Below are 25,528 nucleotides of genomic sequence, written 5' to 3' on the forward strand. Positions count from 1 at the left end.
CTGCTAGTGTTTTCCCATCATAGAATAAAATGGAAATTCTTCCACAAACTTTTGGACACCACTCCCAGAGGCTCTGATTTAGCAGGTCTGACATGTTGGGGACCAAGAATTTCCATTTGTAACAGATTCCCAGATGCCGACACTGCTGGCCTAGAAGTGGTATTTTGATGACCAATAACCTGGACTACAAGATCAAAGCCAACAATTCAGATTCAAAAGCCAGCAATTCTTTTGCTATTTATCCCTATATTTACAGTCTTATCTTTTTCTGCACATGTTATGCTCCAGACCTAAACTGTTTCAACCAATTCTCATACTAATGGAGAAAACTAAGGTAAGTTTAATATGGTTTCATAACATATTTTATCCAACACACAGGTATAAATTCCTGTCTACAAGCTATATGCAAAATACATGACAATCAAAATGACAATGGCAACTTTTTTGAACTGAGGAGGACTCTGAAATTTCTTTGGAAGCTGTTTAAAGAAACTAGAATCCTTAAGAGTTGTTAAATCATAAATGATACGTTTTTAACCCAGCTATTATTAGAACCAAAACCATACAGACAAAAGGACTACATACTTTATTTTATAAATTTATTTTCTAACAAAACATATGAAAAAGTAAGATTTTTCCTGGTAACTAAACACAATGGTACTAGTTTTCCATGCAGTATACGCCAATGTTTCATGGAACCCATTAATTCAACTGACAGACACAAGCAGCATAAAACAGTCAGGAGCACAGAACACAAAGCCAGGTGCCTGAGTTTGAAATCTCTATTCCACAACTCACTAGTTTTGCCATCGGGCAAGTTATTAAACTTGTGCCATATATCAGTTTCCTTGCCTGTAACAAGAGAATATACCTCACAGGGTATCATGAGGATTAAGTTCATATTCATAAGTCCTTAGACTGGCCCGTAACAAGCGCTGCATGCCTTGATGTTTGTAAGAGCCAGCCAACATGCCAAGTACTACACTAGAAAACAGGAGTATGATGGTTGGCCTAGACACAGTCAAGGCTATATGTGGTCTATAAGAGGATACAACCATTAACAAATCAATCACACAAATAAATAATTAATAAATATGGAACTCTAAACTGAAATAAGCAACATGAAGGATGACAATATTTTTAAAAAAACATTAATACACTCATCTAATCTCATTTTTGGAACAGAAAGTATTACAGGTTCAGGGAGTAATAAGCATTTTGACAGAATGATAATTCCCTCTCCCAGGCTTAATGTTTCTTAGCAGTCTTAAAAGCATAATTTAACAACACAATCATCTGGACACTGTTATCTGCTGAGTCAAAAAGGATTAGCAAATAAAATTATTTTGCCACGTAATTTTTAAGCAACATAAAAATGTTTAAGGCTGGAAGTTTTCACTTAAGTATACATTAAAGGTGGCCTACTAAATTGGAAAAATAAGAAAAGGCATTAACTGGCATTTAATAAAACCATACCCTTTAAAAGTAACTTTTTTATGGAATTCTTCACACTAAGAGCTATACAAAAACTTAAAGAAGTAAAATCAAACTATGCAAAAAAAAAAAACAAGCAACCTTTGCAAGTCTAGTATTTTAGAGATAATGTCAAAGGTATAAAGTATAAAGCACCATGCATCTGTACTTAAAAAAAAAAAAACCAAGCCACGCAACAACTCCAGAGGAGTTTAACTTGTAAAAGATTTGGGCAGAAAGGAAGCAATCAAGTAAAACACCAACTTCCCAGCTACCCAAAAAACAAAAGAAATGAAACTTGGAAACTTAGTTAGAAACAAGGTAGGACTTAGTTTGCATTATAGAACTGAGGCTAAAGAATTATAACATAAGCAAAAGAATGAAAATAAGTATCAAAAGTGAATACCAGGTCAAAATAATTTGAATGAAACAAACCAGAAAATTCCTTAACTTTCTGATAATAAAAAGTACCTGGCCATTACAAAGAAAAAGAAAGGTTACGGACCTCATAAAGTGAGCTTTTAATCCTTTTTTTCTTTACTCCAACTTTTTTTCTTTACTCCAAACCCGTCCCCTGCAGTAGAAACACAGAGCCTAAACCACTGGACCACCAGGGAATTTTCACTTTCAAGATTTTCTGTTAATTTATTTATTACAGGTGTATGTATAACATAAATTTTCAATCTGGGTAATGATTTTTTTTCCCCAAAGCAAGGGACGGTAGAGCAATAACCCAGTCATCTTAAGATACTGGCAAGAGCTCCTTAAGGGTCTGTTCACCCTCAGATCGCTAAAGAACTGTCTAAAGAAAACCAAACAAGTTTACTTAGTAAGAATTAAAATCTCTGGCATAAAATATAAATTTTAATAAAATAGATCACTGCAGTACTCTGCTAATATTTGGTTACAATGTTTGTCTATGATAGGTTGATTTCAATTTATATTTTAATGGCTCATAAATTGCTGGTTTTAATTACTATCAAAATACTAGGTCTCAAGAGCTACTCGGAAAATCGTGTTCTACTAAAAACAAATAATCAAAACTAATGTTCAACGTTAGTTGATGGTATCGTACCAAGGCTAATTCTTAGTTTTGTAAATGTTCTAATGATATGTAAGATTTTAGCAGTTGGGGAAGATTAATACAGGACATAAAAAAAAACTGTACTTTTTTGCAACTTCTGTAAATCTAAACTTATATGAAAATAAGAGGTTAAAAATAAAAGTTCAAATTCTCAGCACTTTTCTTCCTTTATATTAGTGAACGTGCCAAGCAAGAAAAATGCTATTTTAAATTTCCCTAAAATGTTGACTTACCCATCAGATTAGTTATCAAGTGTACAATAAACCTAGCTTTATTTTGCTATAGTAATTACTATGAATACACTAAGATAGATGAAGCTTTTCTAGAGCAACAACTGAATAAAGTTACCCAGAATTTTGACCCAGATTGATAATTAAAACTCATTCTACTTAATTTTAACTGTACGTATGAGTCTAAGATAATTGTTTATATTTAGATTTTTATTTATGCAACAAATTCAGAGGTTCATAGGAATAACAAAGGAAATAGAATGGTCCCTAGTATAATCAGACTAAATACATAAATTGTGAGTATATAATGTATAGATAATACATTATATATAAAGGTGAGTGGTTTGTAACTAACTCTTACATGAATAATATTCTTGCTTTAAATAATGGTTCAAGGGTACATATCACGTATTGCTTAGGGGGAAAAACCTCAGGAAGGAATGATCAGTAAAGGGCCTAGTAACCTTATCTCAAATCAAATCAATTATCAATCCTTATTCTAGATTTCATGTCTCTAAATGAACTCAGGTTCCAGAATTATGAAAAGTTAAAAAAATTTAAATACAACCCCAAGTACTAGAAATATGCATTTCGTTTGGGTCCAATCTCCAGTGCAAAAATTTCTTGCCATGGTATTTTAGTGTCATAAAAGCTGGCTGCCAATTTTTCTGTCTTTATACGTAACACAGCTAAACCATTTAATAATTACACTAACTACATCTAATAGTTATTTATTTGTTAAGGGTAATAGACTTGAGAAACACTATTAACTAAAACTGTACTTCCGCAAACTTTTCAAGTCCATTAATACCAAGAAAGAAAAACACTCAAGAAGCTTAAGAAATAATTATTTTAATCTACATAAACATAATATATACTCACATGTATTAAGTTTTGCCGTAGTTTCTGCCTTCATAACATGTCTTAATTTCAGTTTCCTTTGTGAACTCTGCACTGCCTCAAAAACTAATTATCCTTTAATGGGTTCAATTAGCATGAACTATCTAATTCTGTGATACCTATGTTTAATCAATACAATATATAATCAACACTGTATCACCTAGAATTGTCAAGCTGTTTGTGAAAACTTAAAAAAAAAAAAAAAAACCTTCAAAAGAATAAGCTATTTTGTTTATTTCACATGTAATAGCTGTCATAAAGCAAAGTTTAAGTATTTACTTTTCTGATACCCTTATGTATTTCCAAAAGTCTTTTAGCCTGCAATTTTACAGACAGTTTTCCACCAGGGAGGCCAGATAATATATATAATTTATCTTTATAACTTATAAAAGATTCTAAGAGGGCAGGCACAAACTGTAAGTTAGGTACAATTCAGTCATAACACCATACAAAGACCTTATGAATAATTAGGAAAGAGATGTTAACACTACTGTTTAGTCTTATAAAATGGTGAATTTTAATCAAATTGATACCTTTTAATTATTTATGTTTCCTATATTCTTAGATCACAGTGCTTGGCAAGTATACAGGTACTGATGTAATTTTTAATCCAATTAGTTGTAAATGAATTCTGATTTGTTAATCAATGTTTGTATTTCCTTGCTACTACTTAAGTATGACACTACCATGAGTTAATCCCCCTACAAAATGTTATTGTTGAGTGGAAAAGCAATGCAGAGCTTCATCTCTTCCTTAAAGATTTTCAAGTATCATAGGAACACAGATTCATGAAAAAGCTAATTAAAAATTTGACATTCCATCTTGTTTTAGTGATTAATTATAGGATAAAAGAAAGAGATGTAAAAACAAATGTTTCTTTACATTTCTCTGATTAATGTAATATTATGCTAAGAAATATTAAAACTGTTATGAGCCATTTTCTAGCTTCTTCAAGTATAGGACACAACTACAGTTCTATTAGTGAAGAGAAATGAAGAATTAATTTAGGTAACTCAAAAGCGATATGGGAGGCACAAAAAGATAAACCAACTTTGGCTTTAACCTACTGCAGACCCTGAAATGCCAGATTCAACAACAACAAGAAAACAAGAGCACAGCGGCAAGCCACCACTTGACCACATAGCAAGAATTCTGAAACAGCCAGTAACATTTCCTTCCCTTCCCAACTCATTCCGTTGTCTCTTCCTTTTGTTTTTCCTCGGTTTTGGCTGCAGGCAGTTCAAGGCTTGCCCACTGCATAGGTTCAGCTTTTCTCATGGTGATCTCAATCTTTGTTGCAGTCATAGTTACGTAGCTTCGCTTTACATCAATCACCTGTAACATATTAAAGAAAATGCCAGTATTCTGGATGGCTTTACTAATTTTAGAGGCAATAAGTTTAAATGATACACAAGATTTCATGTCTATGCCTACTGCTAACAGTCAAAACTCCAAGCTTCTAAGGTCATCTCTAGCCTTAGATGTAAACTCCTGGGTAAGAAATAATGCTAAGTTATTTATCTACTCTGCATCAATGCTTACCTAAAGTACTGTCTTTTATTATAAAATGGCATTTTAAATACTAAGAAAAAATTCTGCTGGATTTATAATACTTACACCCCATAATTTCACATTTTGATGAAATTCCTTCTCTCCTTCAAATACAATGTGTACATTTAACTGGAAAAAAAAAAAGTAGATTAATGGATCAAAACCAAAGTAAGGATTTATGATATTAAAACAGTGATTATAAAAATAAGAAGACACGGATAAAAATCATTTAAGTTATTTTAAGCAACTGCCAATATTATACTTTGAGAAAACCGTTAACAGTGAAAAAAATATTAACATGGAATTTCATATTGAGAACTAAGTAGCATTATTATCTATAAATCTTCTAAGCCACTACAGTACTTTCAGGATGCTTCAGAAATATCTCGCTGAGAACGTTCACTTAAAGTAGTTTCTAGGAAAGTAATTTCAAATTATTTTTTTGAATTGGAGAAACTTTTAAAAATCTTAAAACAGCTCAAGCAAGATCAACATTTTACAATACAGTAAGAATAATGTGTAGTGATTTCCCTGGTGTTCCAGGGAACACCACTGGAAGAATCCGCCTCCCAATGCAGGGATGAAGGTTCAAGCCCTGGCTGGGGAGCTAAGACACACACGCCGCAGCTGGAGAGGGCCCGGGCTACCAAGTGCCCGCACAGCAACATGGAGGGCCCTGCACGCTGCAGCCGCAACCTGACACAGAGAAGACACACACACTTTCAATGGGACAACGCACAGGACAGAGCTGCCTAGTGTACTCACCAATGTGCTATTTGCTACCACTTGACTGAGCTCTGGAAGTGAATTTTTCGCATATACTGAAATGGTGACTTCACCCCCAGTCTGATGCCAGTCATGTCTACACGGAACAACCTTTTTCCCCTGCAATATAAGAGAAACTTTGAATTTACAAAGTGTCTTAACCTCTTAAAAAGAGTAATCTGACCCATTAAAATTGAGAAAAACACCACATAAAATTGAGCCCTTAATATTTTTAAGCATAAACAAATTCTAAAGCCCCTATCAAGAAGTTTAACCAATAAAACAAAATACTAGCTTTATGACTTAAGACCATACTTTTGAGACTGAAGTAGAGATATTTGCTCAACAATATAAACCAGACAACATCTTAATCTCATGCATAATAACTTTCCAGTTATTTTCTACACACTGAAATTTGAGGAAAAATAATTGACTAGTTTTAAGTGTCTGCTGTTCTTATTGAATATTTTCCTCTTACAATAACATGAATAAAAGGTAAGAATTTGTGGAAATAATCTTTTGATTACTATTATGGAAATAAATTATTACCTATGAATGATACACTGCTGTAACAATAACTACTTGAAAGATGAAGTGTGATGTGTCTTATAACTGAGGGTAATTTAATGCATGAGATTGTGAGACACTATTATTTGAAAAAGCAGTATTTATATTTTTGTATAATTACGCCAACTGAATTTAAATTACTTACACCACTTAAATTTTTTTGTCCTTAAACACCTGGCTTAGTCACTCAATAGTTGACAACTATATGCATTAAAAAATAATAAAAACGTGTTTTTCATCAAGAGTTATACTATGAAAACTTAAGCACACAAAACAACATTTTATTTTTTCAAAGCAAAACTTTCAAATTTTCGTACCTTGGAGAAAATACAGGGAGATTTCACTTTTTACTAATAAAACACTCATAGAAGTTTTGTGGTAGACAAATCATTATAACTTAACAGATAACATTTACAATATCTAACCCAAGTGTTATTAAAAAGCAGACATAATAATATATGCTAATATACACTGAATTCCTAAAGTAATCTAACATAAAGATACACACACTGAAAACATCATTGTCTTGGACTTTTTAGTGCCAATACAGCACATAAAACTAATTTAATGTATTAAAAGACACGTTAATAACAACTAACAAATATGTATTTAGCAATGAGTTGCTTGCCTTCTTACAGTTTAATGGGATTTTCCAAGATTATTTGCATAGCTACAAGTCTTTTAAAATGCTGTTAGGTAAGTAGAAACTGATGCTTTCGCTTTTCTTTTGCTAAGTTTTCTGGTAGCAAGCAGAGGCTGATTCATGTCAACGTATGGCAAAAACCACCACAATACTGTAAAGCAATTAGCCTCCAATTAAAATAAATAAATTTAAAAAACACAAAAACATAAACAATTCCAAAGAAACAAGTCTACAATCCTACCGTTTGGCCACTAGATGGAGTGTCTGTCATGTATAAATGGCTGAATGACAGTAAGGGGCCAAAAGAGCATCAGAGGTCTCAATGGTAACTCAAATGACCAGAAAAGTGATTTTTAAACAGAAAAAGTCAAAACAAAGTATGCAATTACAGAAAAATATGCTTCCATTTAGACTAGCTTACTATTTCAAAACAATCTACATATTTGTAATCAATATACACAATGGTTATTCTGATCAAAGAGCAGTGCGTTAAGAGCTTGACTCAGATTAATTTTAGATTTTAGTTAGGTTCATCAAACTAAGGAACTTTTTTTTTTTCTTGAATCTAAAGACAGAGTAATCTCAAATGTCTTCAAAATGACTCAGATAAATACACTCCAATAGGCTATTTTTTAAACATTACTTACAGCATCCTTTTTAGTCCACATGTGTTTCCCTGTTGTACAGCCCTCTTGGGCTAAGAATGTATTAAAATCAGAAGTTTTTCTTCTACAACAGCTCCAGTATTTCATCCTTTAAATTATCATAGAAAAATTTTAGAAATAAAATCTGACAGTCAATTAAATTTGGAAGTGTTATAGTAATAAGTAACTTAAAAAAGTAAGCATGTAACTTTAGTATTTTACAAGTGTCTAAGTTGCTAAAGGATGGCATCACAGACTCGATGGACGTGAGTCTGAGTGAACTCCAGGAGTTGGTGATGGACAGGGAGGCCTGGCATGCTGCAATTGATGGGGTTGCAAAGAGTCAGATATGACTGAGTGACTGAAGTTGCTAAACAGTTAACACTACCAGAAGACCAATAACCAGAATGCCATTTAGTATAGCAATTCTGGCATTCCTGAGTGAAGATGCTTAAAACCATCACAAAATCCAAAATCAGCTTTTCACTGACAGTTTGCATCTCAGTTTCCTCATGAAGCTACTATGAAATGGTTGATCAAAGATTGAAGACCTTCATATTTGAATAAACCAGGAAAGTGAGAACATGCAAAAAATCTAAAAACGAATGTTTACATAACCTGTGATAGGCAATCCCAAAGTAAGTAAAAAATTAACTTGAGAAAAATCTAACACTATTTACTCAAGAAAGATCTAACACTGGAAGACAAAAATTACAGTAAAACTTTGGGTTTGTGTCCTGAACATATGGAAACAGAGTGGAAGATTTTCATAGTACTGTGTTTCTATAAACTACAGTGTAACATAATGAGAGAGGTGCTCAGCTGAGGGCTGTGGAAAAGTATTGGTTTTCTCAAGATGCCACAATGTTGGGGTCTTAGTGTCCCAGGGCCCCAAATTCCAAATGTCCTACCAATGGGCAGGGCAGCTCTTCAACAAAACACCTATTCAGCTTAAAGAAAAAAAGTATCCTATTGTAATATAAAGAAATATTAAAACACATGAGGTTTGAATCACAGTGGTCACTTCAACCGTAACCTTGTATCAGTTTTCCCACCTGTAAAAAGAAGGCAAACTCACATTTCTATGTTAAAGTTTAAATGACAATATAAGTAAAATACCTAATATTGTCACATGGCAAATAATGTTTAAAGGCATATTAACATTTCTAACATCTACCATAAAGTTTTCATTAGTCTGGTTTAAGTTACCCTTCGTGGAAAATAGGTACTCCAGAATGATATACACAGACTTCTTCTAGACTCTGTGGACCCTGGTATGTCTACAAGAGAAAAAAAAGAGGGAAAAAATTAGTTTCATATCTCAATGTTACATTTCACATGTATTTGTAAGTACTGGTGACCTCTATGAACTATGAAAATGCCCAAGAGGTAACAATTACCTAGAACATTCATAAATTCACTTCAGGCCATTCCAATAAGGAATGAAAAAAGATTCCTGTTTAGATATGCTTAAATTTCAGTTCCCTGTGAAAAAGGTAAATATTAAAGTAGGCAACAGGATGTATCAGATGTTTTTTAGACTTTTGGGTATGAGGACACATCCCAACATATTCCAAACATATTCAGGTATGTTCTAGAAATTTACAGGCCAATACTAAAACCAAGAAATTAGTGTTCTCATCAGAAACATAGTTATAGCATGATTATGTGCTCACACAGTAAACTCTGTGAGCATTATGAATTGAAATGGAAAATCGAATAAGCAATTCTGAAGTCCAGGGTGATGACTTCTTATCCCTACAAAGGGTAAAATGAGCTGCAGACCTATATATATATCCAGGGTTTGTCTGGAAGATCCGGGCCCCATTGCTGCTGTAGATGAAGGCTCTACAGATGAATTCACAAAAAGTTATGTTAATAAAACATAGATGCAGCCAGTAGTATATTTTCTGTCTACTTTGGTATTTACAGCAACCATCCTACAGTTACAGAAAATAAAATTCTGTACATTTACTTTTTGTAAATTCAGATTACGGGGTGTGTATCTCCTGAAGATATTCCATGGGCACCCAAAACCCAGCGCATTAAGATTCTGAACTTCTATCACTACTGTTCCCCAGACCTCCTACTCTTCTTCCCCACCTTATCTGATGGCACCGTATCTACTGAATCTCTCAAAGTAAAAATTCTTCAAGTCCTCTTCAGGTTCTCTTTACCTTCTACCCTCATGTAGTCTATCACAAAATCCTGTCAACCTGAATTTTAAAAAAAATCTTACCAGTTTAATTTGCTAAACTTCCTCAAGATCACTAGCAGATTCTCGGCAATGAAACTCTGCTAAAAGATTCTGATGAATTTCTCTGCCTTCAGTTTCTGGACTCTACCATCTACTTAAACATGCACCACTCTCTTGTTTAAAGCCCTTTAAATACCGCTACCTCAAACCATATACAATAATCAGTGCCAGTGGTCTGCACATTTAAATGTGCCTCTAAGCCCAAAAAGAAACAGACTTCCTAAAGAGGATAGAGAAAGCCCATCATGAAGGAAAAGATGAACAAACTGAGTTTCATTAAATTTAAAGAGACTGTTTATTAGAAGACATTATTAAGGCGGTGAAAAAGTATAGTCTCTCTGACAAAGGACTTGCAGCTAAAACAGATGAAGAATCCTTAAAATCATTAAGAAAAAGTCAACTTAATAGAAAAACAGATACAGATTTTGGACAGTGTCACAAAGGAGGACATCCAAATGGCCAACAGGCATACAAGAGCGCAGTCAACATCATCATCAGCAAAGTGCAAATTAAAATCACAATGGGAACATTCCACATTCACCAGAGTGGCTGAATATAAAAGACTGATATTACAGAAGTGTTACCAAGCTGTAGAACAAATAGACCCAGCCTCATATATCACTGCTAAGAGTGTAAACACAACCACTTTGTAAAATTAGGTGGGAGGACCTGCTAAAGCTGCAGACACACACACATACATACACACACACACACACACACACTCACACACTGAAGAAGCAACACTATTTCTAGTTATCTACCTAAAAGAAATGTGTAAACGTATCCCAAAGTCATGCACAAATATGTCCATAATAACATGAATCAATAAACTTCACAGGACAGTAGAAAGGATAAACTGATTGGCACACTCAAACAATGGTATGCTTTAAAGCAATGAAAAGGAATAAATTACAGCTACATGAAACCAAGATAACCACAAACAGTTAAGCAAGGAAGACAGACTTAAGTACCTGTTCTATGATTTTATTTACAGTAAATTTTAGAAGTGGGTAAAACTAATCTATGTTGAGAGAAAAAAGTAGTTACCTTTGGGAAAGGAAATAATGGATGAGAGGAAACATATGCACTCTGACTAATAAACTTGTATTTATATATATTCAATGTTGTATTTCAGTGAAAAAACTTTAGAAACATTACTTCAATGGCCACCGTGACCTAAAGGAAGGCCTAAGCTGTGAGCAGCAAGCCTTTCAGGATCTAGCCCGACTTTTCTTTTGATCTCAACTTTACATCAGCAAATTCTGTATCATTATCATTGACATTTTTGATTTTTGTACATGACTGCTCTCTCTGCTTGGAATATCCTTTTCCATTTATAGAACTGTCATTCATTTCTCAAAATTCATCTGGGATACCTTCACTCTGACATGCCTACAGACCCCACCACCTCCACTGCACCTCCTGCACCCAAAGAATTAATCGTTCTCTATCTACTACATCTACCTTAAATACATGGGAATGCATTCGTATTTCCATCTCTAAAGGAACAAGGTGATCCCAAACTCAGCATGAAAGAAGACTGCAAACCTGCTCCCAACCCTAACTCCAATGTCTCCTCCTCAGTTAATGGTGCACTGAGATGCTTCATTTCTGGTTTATCAGCAGGTCCTGCTAATACTTCCAGGTGTCATTCATTCTAACGTGCTTGTCATGTGCTGGCACTGTTCTAGCACTCAAAACATAGAAAAGAGAAAATGTTTTCCTTTCGAATCTTATATGAGTGAAGAAGGGAGGCGAAATCTGTAAAATAAGTAGTATGGAATAAGGTGTAAGTGCTGTGGGGAAATAAGGACAGTATGGAAATGGTGGTGAGGGTGTACTATCACACAGAGTGGGCAGAAAGAAGCCTCAATGAGATGTCTGATGACATCCTACATGTAACTACTTCTCTAAAACACATGCCAATGCCTGGTTTTTCAAAATAGCACCCTAGCTGGTTTTCCTTCCCTTGATTCCACTCCTGCACCACTAAATTTACCATTCATCAGCCAAAGATATCCTTTTAAAGTCCCTCCTTAAACAGACTACGGCTTTATATTATACTTACTAAAGCCCGAACTCCTCACTGCGACATACAAGGACCTCCATAATCTTGCCTGCCTTTCATACCCTGTTTCATACCCTTGATCAATCCTCCACTGACTTTTCTTATAATTTCTTGAGTAGCCAAGCTCTAAAGCCTCTAAACATACTACTCCCACATCTACTCCAAAGTTTACACAACTCATCTGCTACATCATTCAGATTTCTGACTTAGTGTCACCATATCAAAAAGGACTTCCCTGATAAGTGCCCATAAATAGTTTTACTCTGTATCTCCTTGTCAGCTTTATTCAAGTCTACCTAAATTCACAGCAGTTAAGAACTTATTTGTTGTCCTCCCCAAAATCAGAATATCAGCTCCCCAAGAACAGGGATTTTTGGTTTATTTAATACCACATTTCCAGTCCCTAAAACCATCTCCGGCACACAAGAAGTGCTCAGTAAATGCTGACAGAACTAGACCTGTTTATTCCTGTGATCTATCAGACGTACTCCTCAGGGACAGGCGCATGCTCATAGTCCTGCTCCATGGAATAGTGCCCAACACATAACAGGCACGTAAATGTTTGTATCTAACTGAGTCAGTACATTACTCTTTTCTCAAAATAAAAAGTTTACTTCCAGACGTAACACAAATTTTATAATATATACCTTTGAACACCCTCCATTTTTACATGAGGTTCCAATCTTAATTTCATCACTGTCTTCTTCTAAAAGAAAGAAAAACAAAATAGAAACATTAAAATAGAACATTTTTACTATAGTGCTTTCTTAAAAAGTACCCTTTTCTTAAAATGAGTATTTAAAAAAAAAAAATCTAAATACAAAAAAACTGCTATTTTACATGATTTTACTTAACAGTTTTCTGTGTGACCTTTCATGTAACACACATAAAAATGAATCAGAAGCCAACTATTGTGATTAAATCTTGCCTATATTCCCAAAATGGCACAGGACATGATGCACTTCTATTCTATAATGCACCCTATATCCAGTATATTTACCTTATGTAAAAGAGAAATCATGATTCTTTTTCCCCAGATAACAGGTATGGGTCAGAGAATGCTGAATATATTTTATATCATGCATAATGAAACATTTACAAAAAAGCTTAATTCACTGTTAAAAAGTAATGAGTAACAGAATAAAAAAAAATTAACAGGTTCTCCTTTTTAATAAAAACAAAATGAAATTAATCACAAATTCATTCTGTGGTTTAACACACATTCAGTAAACAAAAAAGTTCTTTACTACAAAGTACTACTTTTTTATATCTATATGCTATAAACTATACTGCTTCTGCTTCTTTTAGATAACTGGCTAACTGAACAGAAAAATATAAAAAGCAAAATCTTACCTTTCTTATTTTCTTCATTCCCCGATGACAGTTTAAGTTTATCAAGTGCTTGTTTTAGGGAGGCAGATATCTTTAATTCCAAATTTGTCATTGGTTCATCCGGGCTAGAGATTTTGGAAACTTTATTACCATTATTGAGGTACAAAAACATTTCTTTTACTAAAAATAAATATACTTAAGAGTCTACTTATGATAAGTCAAAAGCTTTGTGAATCAAGTCTTTCTAATTAAAAAAGTATTTTACAATAACTGCTATAATATAGCTACGTTTCTAAGTTTTAGCAGAAAAATGTTGATACTAAATATCAAATAACCATGCTACTTTCAACACAAATTGTGCTAATGGGAAGGAAGAAAAGACTAAGAATCCAAATTTGCCAAGATGAGCAACTCCACGGAGGGGACTGTGAAGGAACGGCCCAAGGAAAACCCCGAGCATGCAAGTACGGACCAAGTGAACAATTATGCACTAAGTGATTCACTCAGCAGGGCGTGCACACAGCACAACTCCAGGGCAGGTGTGTCCACTGTATATGCAGTTATGCTCAGGGTGAGGGAGCCACACGTCTTTCTTGTGCCTTGGCATGTATCGTTTTCACTGTGGCATAGTGGAATTCTCTAAGGGAATCGTCCTTGTCAGGGAGTCAGTTTGAGTTGAAAAAGAACTTGGAGGCTTTCCTTTCCATTCTACCACTGTTTGTTGAATGTTTTTTAAGACATTCTTCACAGAAAAACATTTCCTTTCCTTTCAAAAATTCTAATAAAGAAGAATTTTATTTTAAAGCAGCTCATTTTATCATTACAACAGTACATAACTGAATAATTATGTACTAAGGCAATATTATGTACGAAGTGAATCCATATCCCTCCTGGTGGAGACAGTTCCCGTCACGTGGGCACTACTACGCGCACCTGTTCACGCAGTTACATCCCAAGGCAGCTGTAGCAGGGCTAAAAACAGTGCCAACAGTGCCCCTAACACTTTGCAAAGTGCTGTATGTAGAATTAAGACATTCAATAAGTGTTAAGAATACTAATAAATGCAACAAGAAAGCTAAAAAACCCTAGGTTATTCATTCTCCATCCTTAATGAAAAACCTACTGCATAGGAGGCACTAACAAAGTACATAAAAACTTGTGTCCTCATAACCTCTGTAGTACCATCCAATGAATTTAGGAGAAAATACTTAATTTCTCTTTCTCTTAGGTGAAGTTATTAAAGTGAAGTTATTATTTTAAAAAATATTACCTCATACTGTCAATTACAGTAGACTCAACTATAATATTTAATAATGATCCATGTCAAAATTCTTGTCTTTTTATGACTTCCCTCCCCCACAACTGGCAAATCAATCAGTAAGACATGTGATAAAATTTCTCATGATTATGAATAAGGTGGATATACAATAAAATCATTCTAAGTAGTTTGGTTAAATAAACAAAATAAACATCAAAAAGTCCCTGAGGGTTTTTTCTCTGTTGGATATTAGTCAAGATGCTATAAACTTATTTATTTAAGATTAATAAAGAAAAATTGGGGAAATCATTAATCCATAGTATGAATATCAACAAAGGTCATGTTTGACGCCAAAAACCATCTTTTTTTTTTAAGTCCTGTATTTTGATTCTAAAACAACTAAGTACTCAAGGGCTATGTGAAGAAGACCTGGTATAACAGTGATATCCAACAATCCCAGCATATGTGGGATTATACAACAGAGTACAGTGGGTAAGCAAGTATGAAGAATCTGTGCAATTCTACTGCAAAATGAGCAAAATGTATTTTTAAAGTATTTTAATAGATATGCCATGTAAATCAAATAGATTAAAAATTGATCAGTAATGAGACTAACAGTTTTCAGACAACTGGGGGTAAAAGATGAATGACTAGGCTTATTCTAAGTGGCAAAATATGGACAAATATATAGAATCTGACCCAATACAAGGGAAATTTATATACTCGGTAATGATAAAATGAGCTGCTTTAAAATTCACTAGAATTTTTGAAAGGAAAGGAAATGTTTTTCTGTGAAGAATGTCTTAAAAAATATTCAACAAACAGTGGTAGAATTGAAAGGAAAGCAACCAAGTTCTTTTTCAATTCAAACTGACACGGACGATTGATTCCCTTAGAGAATTCCACTATGCCACAGTGAAAATGATATATGCCAAAGCACAAGAAAGACGTGTGGCTCCCTCACCCTGAGCATAACTGCATATACAGTGAACAAACCTGCCCTGGAGTTTTACTGTGTGTATGCCCTCAAGGAAATAGAAGTGAAAAGGTATTATCTATGAGAAAACGAATTTATAAGCAGAGTACATCATGAGAAATGCCAGACTGGATGAAGCACAAGCTGGAATCAAGATTGCTGGGAGAAATATCAATAACCTCAGATATACAAATGACACCACCCTTATGGAAGAAAGCGAAGAACTAAAGAACCTCTTGATGAAAGTGAAAGAGGAGAGTGAAAAAGTTGGCTTAAAGCTCAACATTCAGAAAACTAAGATCATGGCATCCAGTCCCATCACTTTATGGCAAATAGATGGGGAAACAATGAAAATAGTGACAGACTTTATTTTTGGGGGCTCCAAAATCACTGCCGATGGTGACTGCAGCCATGAAATTAAAAGACGCTTGCTCCTCAGGAGAAAAGCTGACAAACCTAGACAGCATATTAAGAAATAGAGTCCTTACTTCTAGTCAAAGCTATGGTTTTTCCAGTTGTCATGTGTGGATGTGAGAGTTGGACTGTAAAGAAAGCTGAGCACCGAAGAATTGATGCTTTTGAACTGTGGTGTTGGAGAAGACTCTTGAAGAGTCCCTTGGACTGAAAGGAGATCCAACCAGTTCATCCTAAAGGAGATCAGTCCTGGGTGTTCATGGAAAGGACTGTTGCTAAAGCTGAAACTCAGAATACTTTGGCCACCTGATGTGAAGAACTGACTCATTTGAAAAGACCCTGATGCTGAGAAAGACTGGAGGCAGGAGGAGAAGGGGACAACAAAGGATGAGAGATGGTTGGATGGCATCACCGACTCGATGGACAAGAGTTTGAATAAGCCCTGGGAGTTGGTGATGGACAAGGAAGCCTGGCGTGCTACAGTCCATGGGGTCGCAAAGAGTTGGACACGACTGAGCAACTGAACTGAGAGAAAAACCGAATGGTTCAAAAGTTGGTGAACTACATAAAGGCTACAAATGATATGATGCAAAATTGTAAAAGGTAATACCAGGAACAAATGCTGTTATTAAGTGTAACATGAGTATATAGCTATATAAAGTGTACCTTGGCCTTTTTATTGCTTCTACTGGTTTAGGGGCCTGAATGATGTGCTCCTGAAATTTGGGTTTCAACTCAGATAATTCTTTCTTCTCAGTAGTCTTGACTTCAGGTTTGACTGGCTCAGGTGGCTTCTCACTGTTATGCCTTCCTTTCGTACAGCCCTGTTGGTGAAAGGTATTCATTCACTGAGAATTATCCTATTATCTATTTCACATGCTGTAACAAATATTAATTTTCAATTCTTAATTCATAAATTCAAGTCCATGTTTTCTCCACTTTTAACACACTGACTTATTTTAAGAAACTAAAAACAGAACTTCAAACTAAATATATTTGTAAATGAGTTCCTACATGTAGAATAATGCATTAAAAAGAGGCCTCTAAATTAGACCTAACAAATAATCTACTTTAATTATTCTATTAAAGGAATAGCATAAACTATGCTACAAACTCTGGAGATCTCACAGAGAATTCTACAAATTATTTATACAAAAGGGCCTCAATCTGAATCTCAGTTCTCCTGCTCCTAGCTATATGATCTTGAACAAGTTAATTTTTTTAAACTTGTTTCCTCATCAGTAAAATTAAGGCAATTTTTGAGAGGATTACATAAAAAATACAATAGAGTCAATAAATGCTAGCTCCCTTTTCTATATACCATTGACATACATTTTAACGTCCCTGAAATCATAAGGTCAAAGGTATGTCATTTAATTAGCAACTTTGGTCTTCTTTCTTAAGGGTACACAGAATAATAGTGCAACTTCATGGTATGTGAGATAACAATAATTTATTGTTCCTAACTGAATATGATTTAAATTGTTGCCTCGTCATGGAGTTCTATTTAAGACTGCTAACATCAAATAACAAGGAACTACTGCATAGCACAGGGAACTATATTTAATATCTTATAATAACCTGTAATGGCAAAGAATCTGAATAAGAAGAGGTACACATATGTGTAAGTGAATCACTATGCTGTATATCTTAAACTAAAAGAACACTATAAATCAGCTATACTTCAAATAAAAAATAAAAAGCTAAAGAAAAAATAAGCTGTAGGAAAAAAATTCTAGAGTGTAATTTAGATGTATATAAGTACACTAGAAATGAAAACAAAAAAAGGACTATTAACATCAAAAACATAAATTGACAAGTAGTTAATTAACATCTTGAAATTCTAATCTCTAAAACCGATAAATTCCCTACTTTAAGTGCCACAGAAGGGAGGTGACCTCCATTTTAAAAGAAAGGGACTATCTGTAAGTTAACAAGGACTAGACAAAAGCTGTCCAAAATCAGACTCCTCAAATCTGGAGATTCCCGTAATATGTACGTTTTGGGGGATAATCTAAGAGAAAAACACATTAATACTTACTACGATACTTAAAAAGTCAGAAAAATCAGTTGTTCTTCTCTTACAGCAAGACCAACCCTAGGAAACGTAAGAGCCAAAAGAAGAAAACAAAGTGAAAACTCTTTGTAAAAGAACCGCAACTCACTGAAATACCACTTGCACTTACCTCCTTGAGTCGCAAAGTGACCCGTATATATATAATTTTATAGTATTAAAGTGCTGTAAATAATTAATCAATTTAAATGTTTAGTCTTTGACTAAAAAAAATGAATTAACCAATGGGGCTGTGATCCATCATAAAAGGAAGCACCTTAAAATATGGAAACAGAAATTGCTTCTGATTTAGAATAGTACTTGACTTTTAGAACAAAAACATTTTATAATTTATAAAATTAGATATTTTAAGGAATCTAGGGTGCAAGCGAAGTGCTTTACTTTAAAAAGTGAGTTAGATTAAAATCCAGTAAATTAAGAGATACTCAGCATAGTTGTTTCTCAACAATAAGCATTGTATTTTCAGAAAAACACTACTTAATGTAGCAGCTTAAGCACTTAGATCTTTCAAGGTGACATGAGCTTTTCAGTTAGAAGCATACAAATATAGAAACTGTAAAGCACTATGAGATTCCTAAACAAAGTATCAAGTAGCTAACCAAAACACTGCTTTAAGTTGTCACCTATAATTCCAATACAGTACAAGAAAAAGGAAATAAAAATGCAGTAGTCCCAAAGCTTGGGATGTCTCAAATCCAGACTAAGGGCCAGCTTTGCAGATACCCACCTGGGCCTCACTGTTTCTCTCTATATATACATGAAGAATTTGGTAGTGTCTTTTTTCATAATACACACTTAAAAGTTTTTTTAAAAAGAAGTGCCAAATATTCTATAATTCATATTTTCCTTTACTCTGAAATTTCATTTTCTTTTACTCTGAACTGAGATGAAAAATAACGAGTACAAACTTAAAGGTTTAGTTAGTATAGATAATATTGTCACCAGTAAAGCTATTTTGTATGTAGAAAGTTTTATTATCTTAATTCTATATGAAGAATTAAGTATTCTGGGAATACTGGGATATACACACGACATAGACTAGTTGTTCCCAATGCCCACCCGAGATGTTCCTCAGTCAAATGTGAAAAGGAAATTAAAATTTAAGTTTGCGAGTATAGGGCTGCAAACTGTCTTTTCTTAAGAACTTTTCTTTTCCCTGAATGTGCCTCTTCTAATAAGAATAATTTGGAAAAGGAAATGGCAACCCACTCCAGTATTCTTGTCTGGAAAATTCCATGGACAGAGGAGCTTGGTGGGCTACAGTCCATGGGGTTGCAAAGAGTTGGACATGATGGAACATGCATGTACAACTTGAATAGTAAAATGTTTTTTTCTTTTGCTCATGCAATGTTTAATTTTTTACTTGGCTAAACAGAAAACTGACAAGAGTACACAATCTACTGATGAGATATTTTGCTTAAAATCTACTGGGCTGTGAAATTCAGTAGTATTGGAAAGTCTAGGTCTTCAAGAAATGTTATAAAAACAATAATAAACAGAACCTAATTAGAACAGAGAAAGAAAAATACTTCCAAGTAAAATCATCAAGTTTAATCAGAACAATTAACAGTTGGATATAAACAGAGGGGCAATGGAGTGAATGACTAGAATGTTAGTGGTATCATTACTAGCAGCAGCAAAGGCAGGTTATTTTTGGAATAAGGGGTCACTTCAGAACTCATCTGTAGTTGCCAATGACACACATAAATGAAAAGTACATTGTAGAAGTGAAGTAAGGACAAAATAAACTGAATGAGAGGGAAAAAGGAAGCCCAAACTGAGAAGTGAAGTGTGCCCATGGTTAGAAGATATGAGGAAAAACATCATCAGAAAACACAAAGATGCAAGGAGTCAGATCACAATTTGTGGTATCGAACGTTTGTTCTGTTTCTCTCACTTAGAGGTAACCAGATTAATATAGGCTTGTTATTTGCTTGTATATCATTGTTTTTTACACTTGGCTAACAGCTGAACACCAAGGTCTAATTACTCCATGAAATGTAAAATTAGAAATTCAAAGGACATTGATAAATACAAACATGATGTACTGCTTATGTTCCTAAGAAAACCTAAAACCATAGCAGCCATGTTGCAACATTTTCTTTTGAGATACACAATGGAAAATGTACCTCATTATCATAAATTTTAAAAGACCAATACACCCAACACATCGAACAATATTCTGTCATGTCTCTAATTCTTCAGAACACCAAGAAACACTGGCGGCACCTCTCTTCTGCACTGTATTATCTAAACTTAGGCGTCTGTCCGGAGTCGCACTGCCAAGTGTTTGTAACAGTCCTCCCTAACATTCAGAGCTGCTCTTATGAGCCAACAGCTGCCCGAAATGTTGAAAGACTAAGAATCAGTACAGTTGCTTTCATTTCCCCTCAGAGTCAGGTGAAGAAATGAGGGACGTAGAAAATTAGAGCTGGAATAAAAATAATAATTTTCTAACTGGAAAAACCCTTCAGATTGCCGTCTACTGTCTCCTTTGACTCTAGTGGAACACTTGCTTAAAGCACTCCAAAATGGTCAGTAAGAAAGCATAAGCTGAGGAGGAAAAAAAAAGATCTAGTATTATACCTCTGAATTCACTACATAAATGTTATGACAAAAATGTATCAAGCTCCTACCTTTAATGCATCATGAAAGACTGGAACGCCTGGGTGGTACGTGCAAGCATCTGGTCAAAAGCAAAGAAAAAAGAAAACACTTCACAATGAAGAAAACCCATTTTCCTTCAGTGTTAACATATAATCCTTTTTCCATATGCAGGTAATACTTCACTAATGCTCCAGTTTGATGCATGACACACAATGCTTAATATAACACTGTATTAAAATAGTAAAGGTTAAAATTCTAATTTGAGTATGACAGCTATAAATAAAAATACACATAGTTCAAGTATAACAAATTATATTTTGTATTCTAATCTTCACAGTAAAATTTGTTTAGTACTCAAACTTTAGTATTGTATTTCAATTTTGTTTTTACAAAAATATTATCAAATTTAAACGTTTTTGTGTGTATTGATCCATAAAAGTTGCCCAAGAGATGCCGTAAAAAGACATTTTTGAAGAATAGGTTCAATTTTTTAAAAACTAATATATCAGTAATATCTAATTGCTAATTTTAATTTTCTTAAGTAGGTGTCAATTCCTAGATATAAACCTTATCAAAAAGAGGCTTAAATTTTACAAAGTTTTCAGGTTTGTCACTGATTGTTAGTCTATTATTTCCCTACCCACCCCCTCACTACACCATCGATTTTTACTTAACTCTCTAACGAAAATGGAATTATAGTCTGCAATATGAAGTATTACGTTTAAAAAACAATAATAGACACATTTATTCCCTAGTTAGATAGAACCATGAGCTGAGAAAAAAGCCAGCTCCACACTTGTGCAATTTTCTTACAAGGATACTTTGCTCAAACTTTCGTGTCTGTTTAGCACTCAACTGACTACAACCTCTGATTCCTGGAATCACCTTGCTGCTGCTGCTAAGTCACTTCAGTCGTGTCTGACTCTGTGTGACCCCATAGATGGCAGCCCGCCATGCTCCCCCGTCCCTGGGGTTCTCCAGGCAAGAACACTGGAGTGGGTTGCCATTTCCTTCTCCAATGCATGAAAGTGAAAAGTGAAAGTGAAGTCGCTCAGTCGTGTCTGACTCTTGGCGACCCCATGGACTGCAGCCCACCAGGCTCCTCCGTCCACGGGATTTTCCAGGCAAGAGTACTGGAGTGGGGTGCCATTGCCTTCTCCGATGATACATTTCTGGTGCTAAGAGAAAAATCTCCCTATCCCCGTATTAAGTCAGTATGGTTTCTTTGGTTAGTAACCAGGTACTACATAGAGACCATACTAGCTAATAAAGCGAGAAAGTGTCAGGTTCACAGTACAGTACCTAAGCCCAGATTCAGAAGATCTACTAATTAAGGGTAGTAGTGGAATTGAGGGCTGGAAAAGGAGATTCAAAGTAGAAATGAAAGTGTAGAGGAACAGGAATTTGAGAGGAGAATCAAAGTAGAGAACAGAGAGCGTATTTCATATCAAATTTACATACAGTCCGAGGCACACAGTGCATAATGTCTGACACAGGCATATATAATAATGGACATTCTGGCAGCAGAACAGCAAGAGTGAGTCAGGTCTTAACCATACAACTTGTATAAACAGTCCTTGAAAATCACTGCTAAATAACATGCAGATGGACATCTTTCTCTCTAGTCCTTAAAAAAAAAAAAAATCAAGTTTGACACTTAAGCTCAAGGTAATATTTTATGGGTAAGAAGCTACCGACAGCAGTGGTAAGAACCAGGGCTTTTAACACTGAGTCTAACCCAGGCTCAAATTTTGGCTCTGCCTCTTGGTAGCTGTTTGTTTCCTCAAATGTGTGGACTGAATACAATATTGTTAGTGAAGAAATGCTTCTTCAAAAGCTGTTTTAACACATGCAGATCACCACACCAAAACACTCCTTTAGCTTTTGTATCTCCATTTTCCATCAACCCACCTACCTGTAGTATTTTAAGTCCCCACAATAACCCTGGGCTTCCCTGGTGGCTCAGACAGTAAAGAATCCACCTGCAATTCAGGAGACCTGGGTTTGAAAATCCTGGGTCAGAAAGATCCCCTGGAGAAGGCAATGGCAACCCCCTCCAGTATTCTTTCCTGGAGAATTCCATGGACAGAGGAGCCTGGCAGGCTACAGTCCACAGGGTCGCAAAGAGTCAGACATGACTGAACAACTAATTTTGTTAGGCTAATAAACTTTCAGCAACCTTAAAAGTGTTCCCTACTTAATTCAGTGCCGTGGATGCTCAATCCTTGAGACTGTCTACTCCGTTGGCTTCCCTTATCTCTTTCCTAGGCACTGAACCATTTCACACACACACAGAGCTGACTTCCAAAAATTGGCTATATTTCCCCTTAAAGTTAGGCTGGTACTTTACACCCTATAAACATACATATTATCCCATTCAACAAAGCATAACACTTTCCTCTTTAACATTAAAGCAGAATAGGTATAGCCACTAAAGCAATTTACTTTTTACATAGGCTACCAACAGCAAAGGGCTTTAAAACCTTTGTTCCTTGAGTTTTTTCCACTGAAGTCTCGTAATTTTCTCCCTGAAAAACTTCACATTAATACTGTAAAAGTAATTAAAGTTATATTTTCCTCAGAAGCCTACCAAAGAGCTTACCATTTTAAATTATGTCCCCAATTTACCTGTGCAGCAAGATAACCATTCAGGTATATCAGAGGTGAAAAAGAGTTTTTAAAGTTTGATTTTAATTCCCTACACAATGAGGAAACTTGTTGCTAACTTGTTGTACTTCTCTTATTAACTGGGTATAGTAAACACTTCACAGGGTTGTTGTAAAGATTAAATGAGATAACGTAATATATATTAAGTGACCGACCAATGTCTGGCATACAGAAAACATACAATAAACGCTAGTGGAATTTGAGAAAGTGTTGTTAACTCCTCAGTTCTCAAGGAATCAAGTCAGTCCTTTACTCCATTCACCTACCAAAATTCAAATCCACTGATCAGTTTCTATCATTCACCTAGTCAGTAACTCTCAAGTTTACATCCTTAATCCTACACCTGGGTGCTGGAGAGCTGCACCTCTTGGGCACCTGGGCCCGGGAGACAATTTTTCCACCCGCTGGCGGTGGGGTGGGATGGGGGATGGTTTCAGGATGATTGAAGCGTTACATTTATTGTGCACTTTATTTCTACGAGGACTACATCAGCTCCGCCTCAGATCACCAGTCATTAGGTCCTGGAGGTCTGGGACCTCTGCTACAGAGGACATTTAAGCACAGTGTCCTGCAGACGGCGCAGTACTAAGACGGGAAGGCCATGCAAAAATACCCAAGGAACACGGACGGCTACAAAGTAACGGATGACGAACGGTATCTCCCACTGGAACAGATGTATCAAAACCGAACAGCGTAACCATTCAAAAGAATCTGAACCAAGAACAGTTTTGTTTTTTTTTAAAGTATGGTTAAAACAGTGAGTCAAGTGAATGCCAGGATAACCTGCCCGCTGCCCAACCCTGCGGTGCATGTCTGTCTCTGACACACACACACGCGCGCGAGAGCGCGCATCCACCGCACGGCGAGCCCAGGGCACCTGGCTAACTCCTCACCGCTCCGAGAGGCGCGGGCGGGGACAACGATGCTCTTAACCCGGCCCAGAGGGAGAGCGGACGGCCGGGGAGCATGTGCGCCGGGCGCTGTGCCGAGGGCGGGCGCCGGGTGCGGACGCCGTCGCCGGGTCCCGCAGAGCGGCCCCGCACCCGGGAGCGGTCCGGGACGCGGCCCGGCGGGGTCAGCCTGGGAGGCCCCGGGCGTCCCCTGAAGGGATGCGGTTGCCCGGCGGGGTCAGCCTGCGAGGCCCTGGGCGTCCCCGGGAAGATGCGGCGGCCCGGCGGGGTCAGCCTGCGAGGCCCCGGGCGTCCCCGGGAGGAGGTGGAGGGGAGGGGGCGGCGGCGCCTCTCTCACCGTCAGAGTTGGTCTCGGGGTCGAAGCGCTGGCCGCAGCCCCGGTTGTAGCACAGCAGGGCCATTCTCCTTCCCGGACGCCGGAACCGCCACTCACTGCCTCTGCAACCCCCGGCGCGCGACCCGGGCCTGCGGGCGCGCAAGCTGCCGGCTTCCGGGAACGGCCAGCTCCGCCTCGGGAACCTTCGCGAAGGTTCCGGCCGCGCAGGCGCAGCGGTGACGGAAGAGGCCAAGGAAGAGGCGGGGGGCCCGCAGGTTGGGCTCCAAGGAGCAGCAGGGGAAGAGGGCGGTGCGGCGGCTGGGCGGGCCGAAGGGCGGGGCGGGGCGGGGCGGGGGCCCCGCAGGTGGGGCTCCGCGGTGCGGCGGGGCTGCAGGCGCGACGGGAAGCGGCGGGGGAAGCGGGCGGAGGCCTCGCAGGTGGGGCTCCGCGGCGCGGCGGGGCTGCAGGCGCGGCGCGGGGACTCGCGGGACAGGCCTCGCAGGCCGGAAGCTGGGCCTCCGGGCGCGCCCCGCCTCCCTCGGCTCTGCGGGTCGCGTGTCCTCCGCGCAGCACGGAGACCGCCCCGCTCCCCGCCGCCGCCGCCCAGCAACCTCCTTCCTCTTCGGACTGGGGTGAGGCATCTACGCGCGGCTGGGACGTTGGCTCCTGATCGTTCTGAGAACGAGCGGAGGGTCGTGCAGCCTTTCTGACTCCTCTTCCCGGAACGTTCTTCTTTAATAACTGAGCTGGATGGTGTACAATCCCCCCCGTCTCCACTGTTCCGATCTCGG

At 37.0% G+C, this 25,528-nt stretch overlaps 1 protein-coding gene across 1 annotated transcript; it reads right to left on the reverse strand.

Annotated features, from left to right (window-relative positions):
• Positions 1 to 571: 571 nt before the first annotated feature.
• Positions 572 to 25,026, reverse strand: CHORDC1 (cysteine and histidine rich domain containing 1). Its single transcript, XM_027532868.1, has 11 exons — positions 24,759 to 25,026; positions 20,873 to 20,922; positions 18,204 to 18,260; positions 16,829 to 16,986; positions 13,536 to 13,639; positions 12,830 to 12,888; positions 9,067 to 9,137; positions 7,861 to 7,966; positions 6,004 to 6,123; positions 5,305 to 5,367; positions 572 to 5,022 (listed from the first exon to the last, which is right to left on the reverse strand). Exons 1-11 carry the CDS (start codon positions 24,820 to 24,822, stop codon positions 4,876 to 4,878), a joined length of 999 nt encoding a protein of 332 aa, XP_027388669.1. The 5' UTR covers positions 24,823 to 25,026; the 3' UTR covers positions 572 to 4,875.
• Between the last annotated feature and the right edge of the window lie 502 nt (positions 25,027 to 25,528).

The sequence above is a fragment of the Bos indicus x Bos taurus genome, chromosome 29 (assembly GCF_003369695.1).
Source record: "Bos indicus x Bos taurus breed Angus x Brahman F1 hybrid chromosome 29, Bos_hybrid_MaternalHap_v2.0, whole genome shotgun sequence".
In the NCBI taxonomy this organism is placed as follows: domain Eukaryota; kingdom Metazoa; phylum Chordata; class Mammalia; order Artiodactyla; family Bovidae; genus Bos; species Bos indicus x Bos taurus.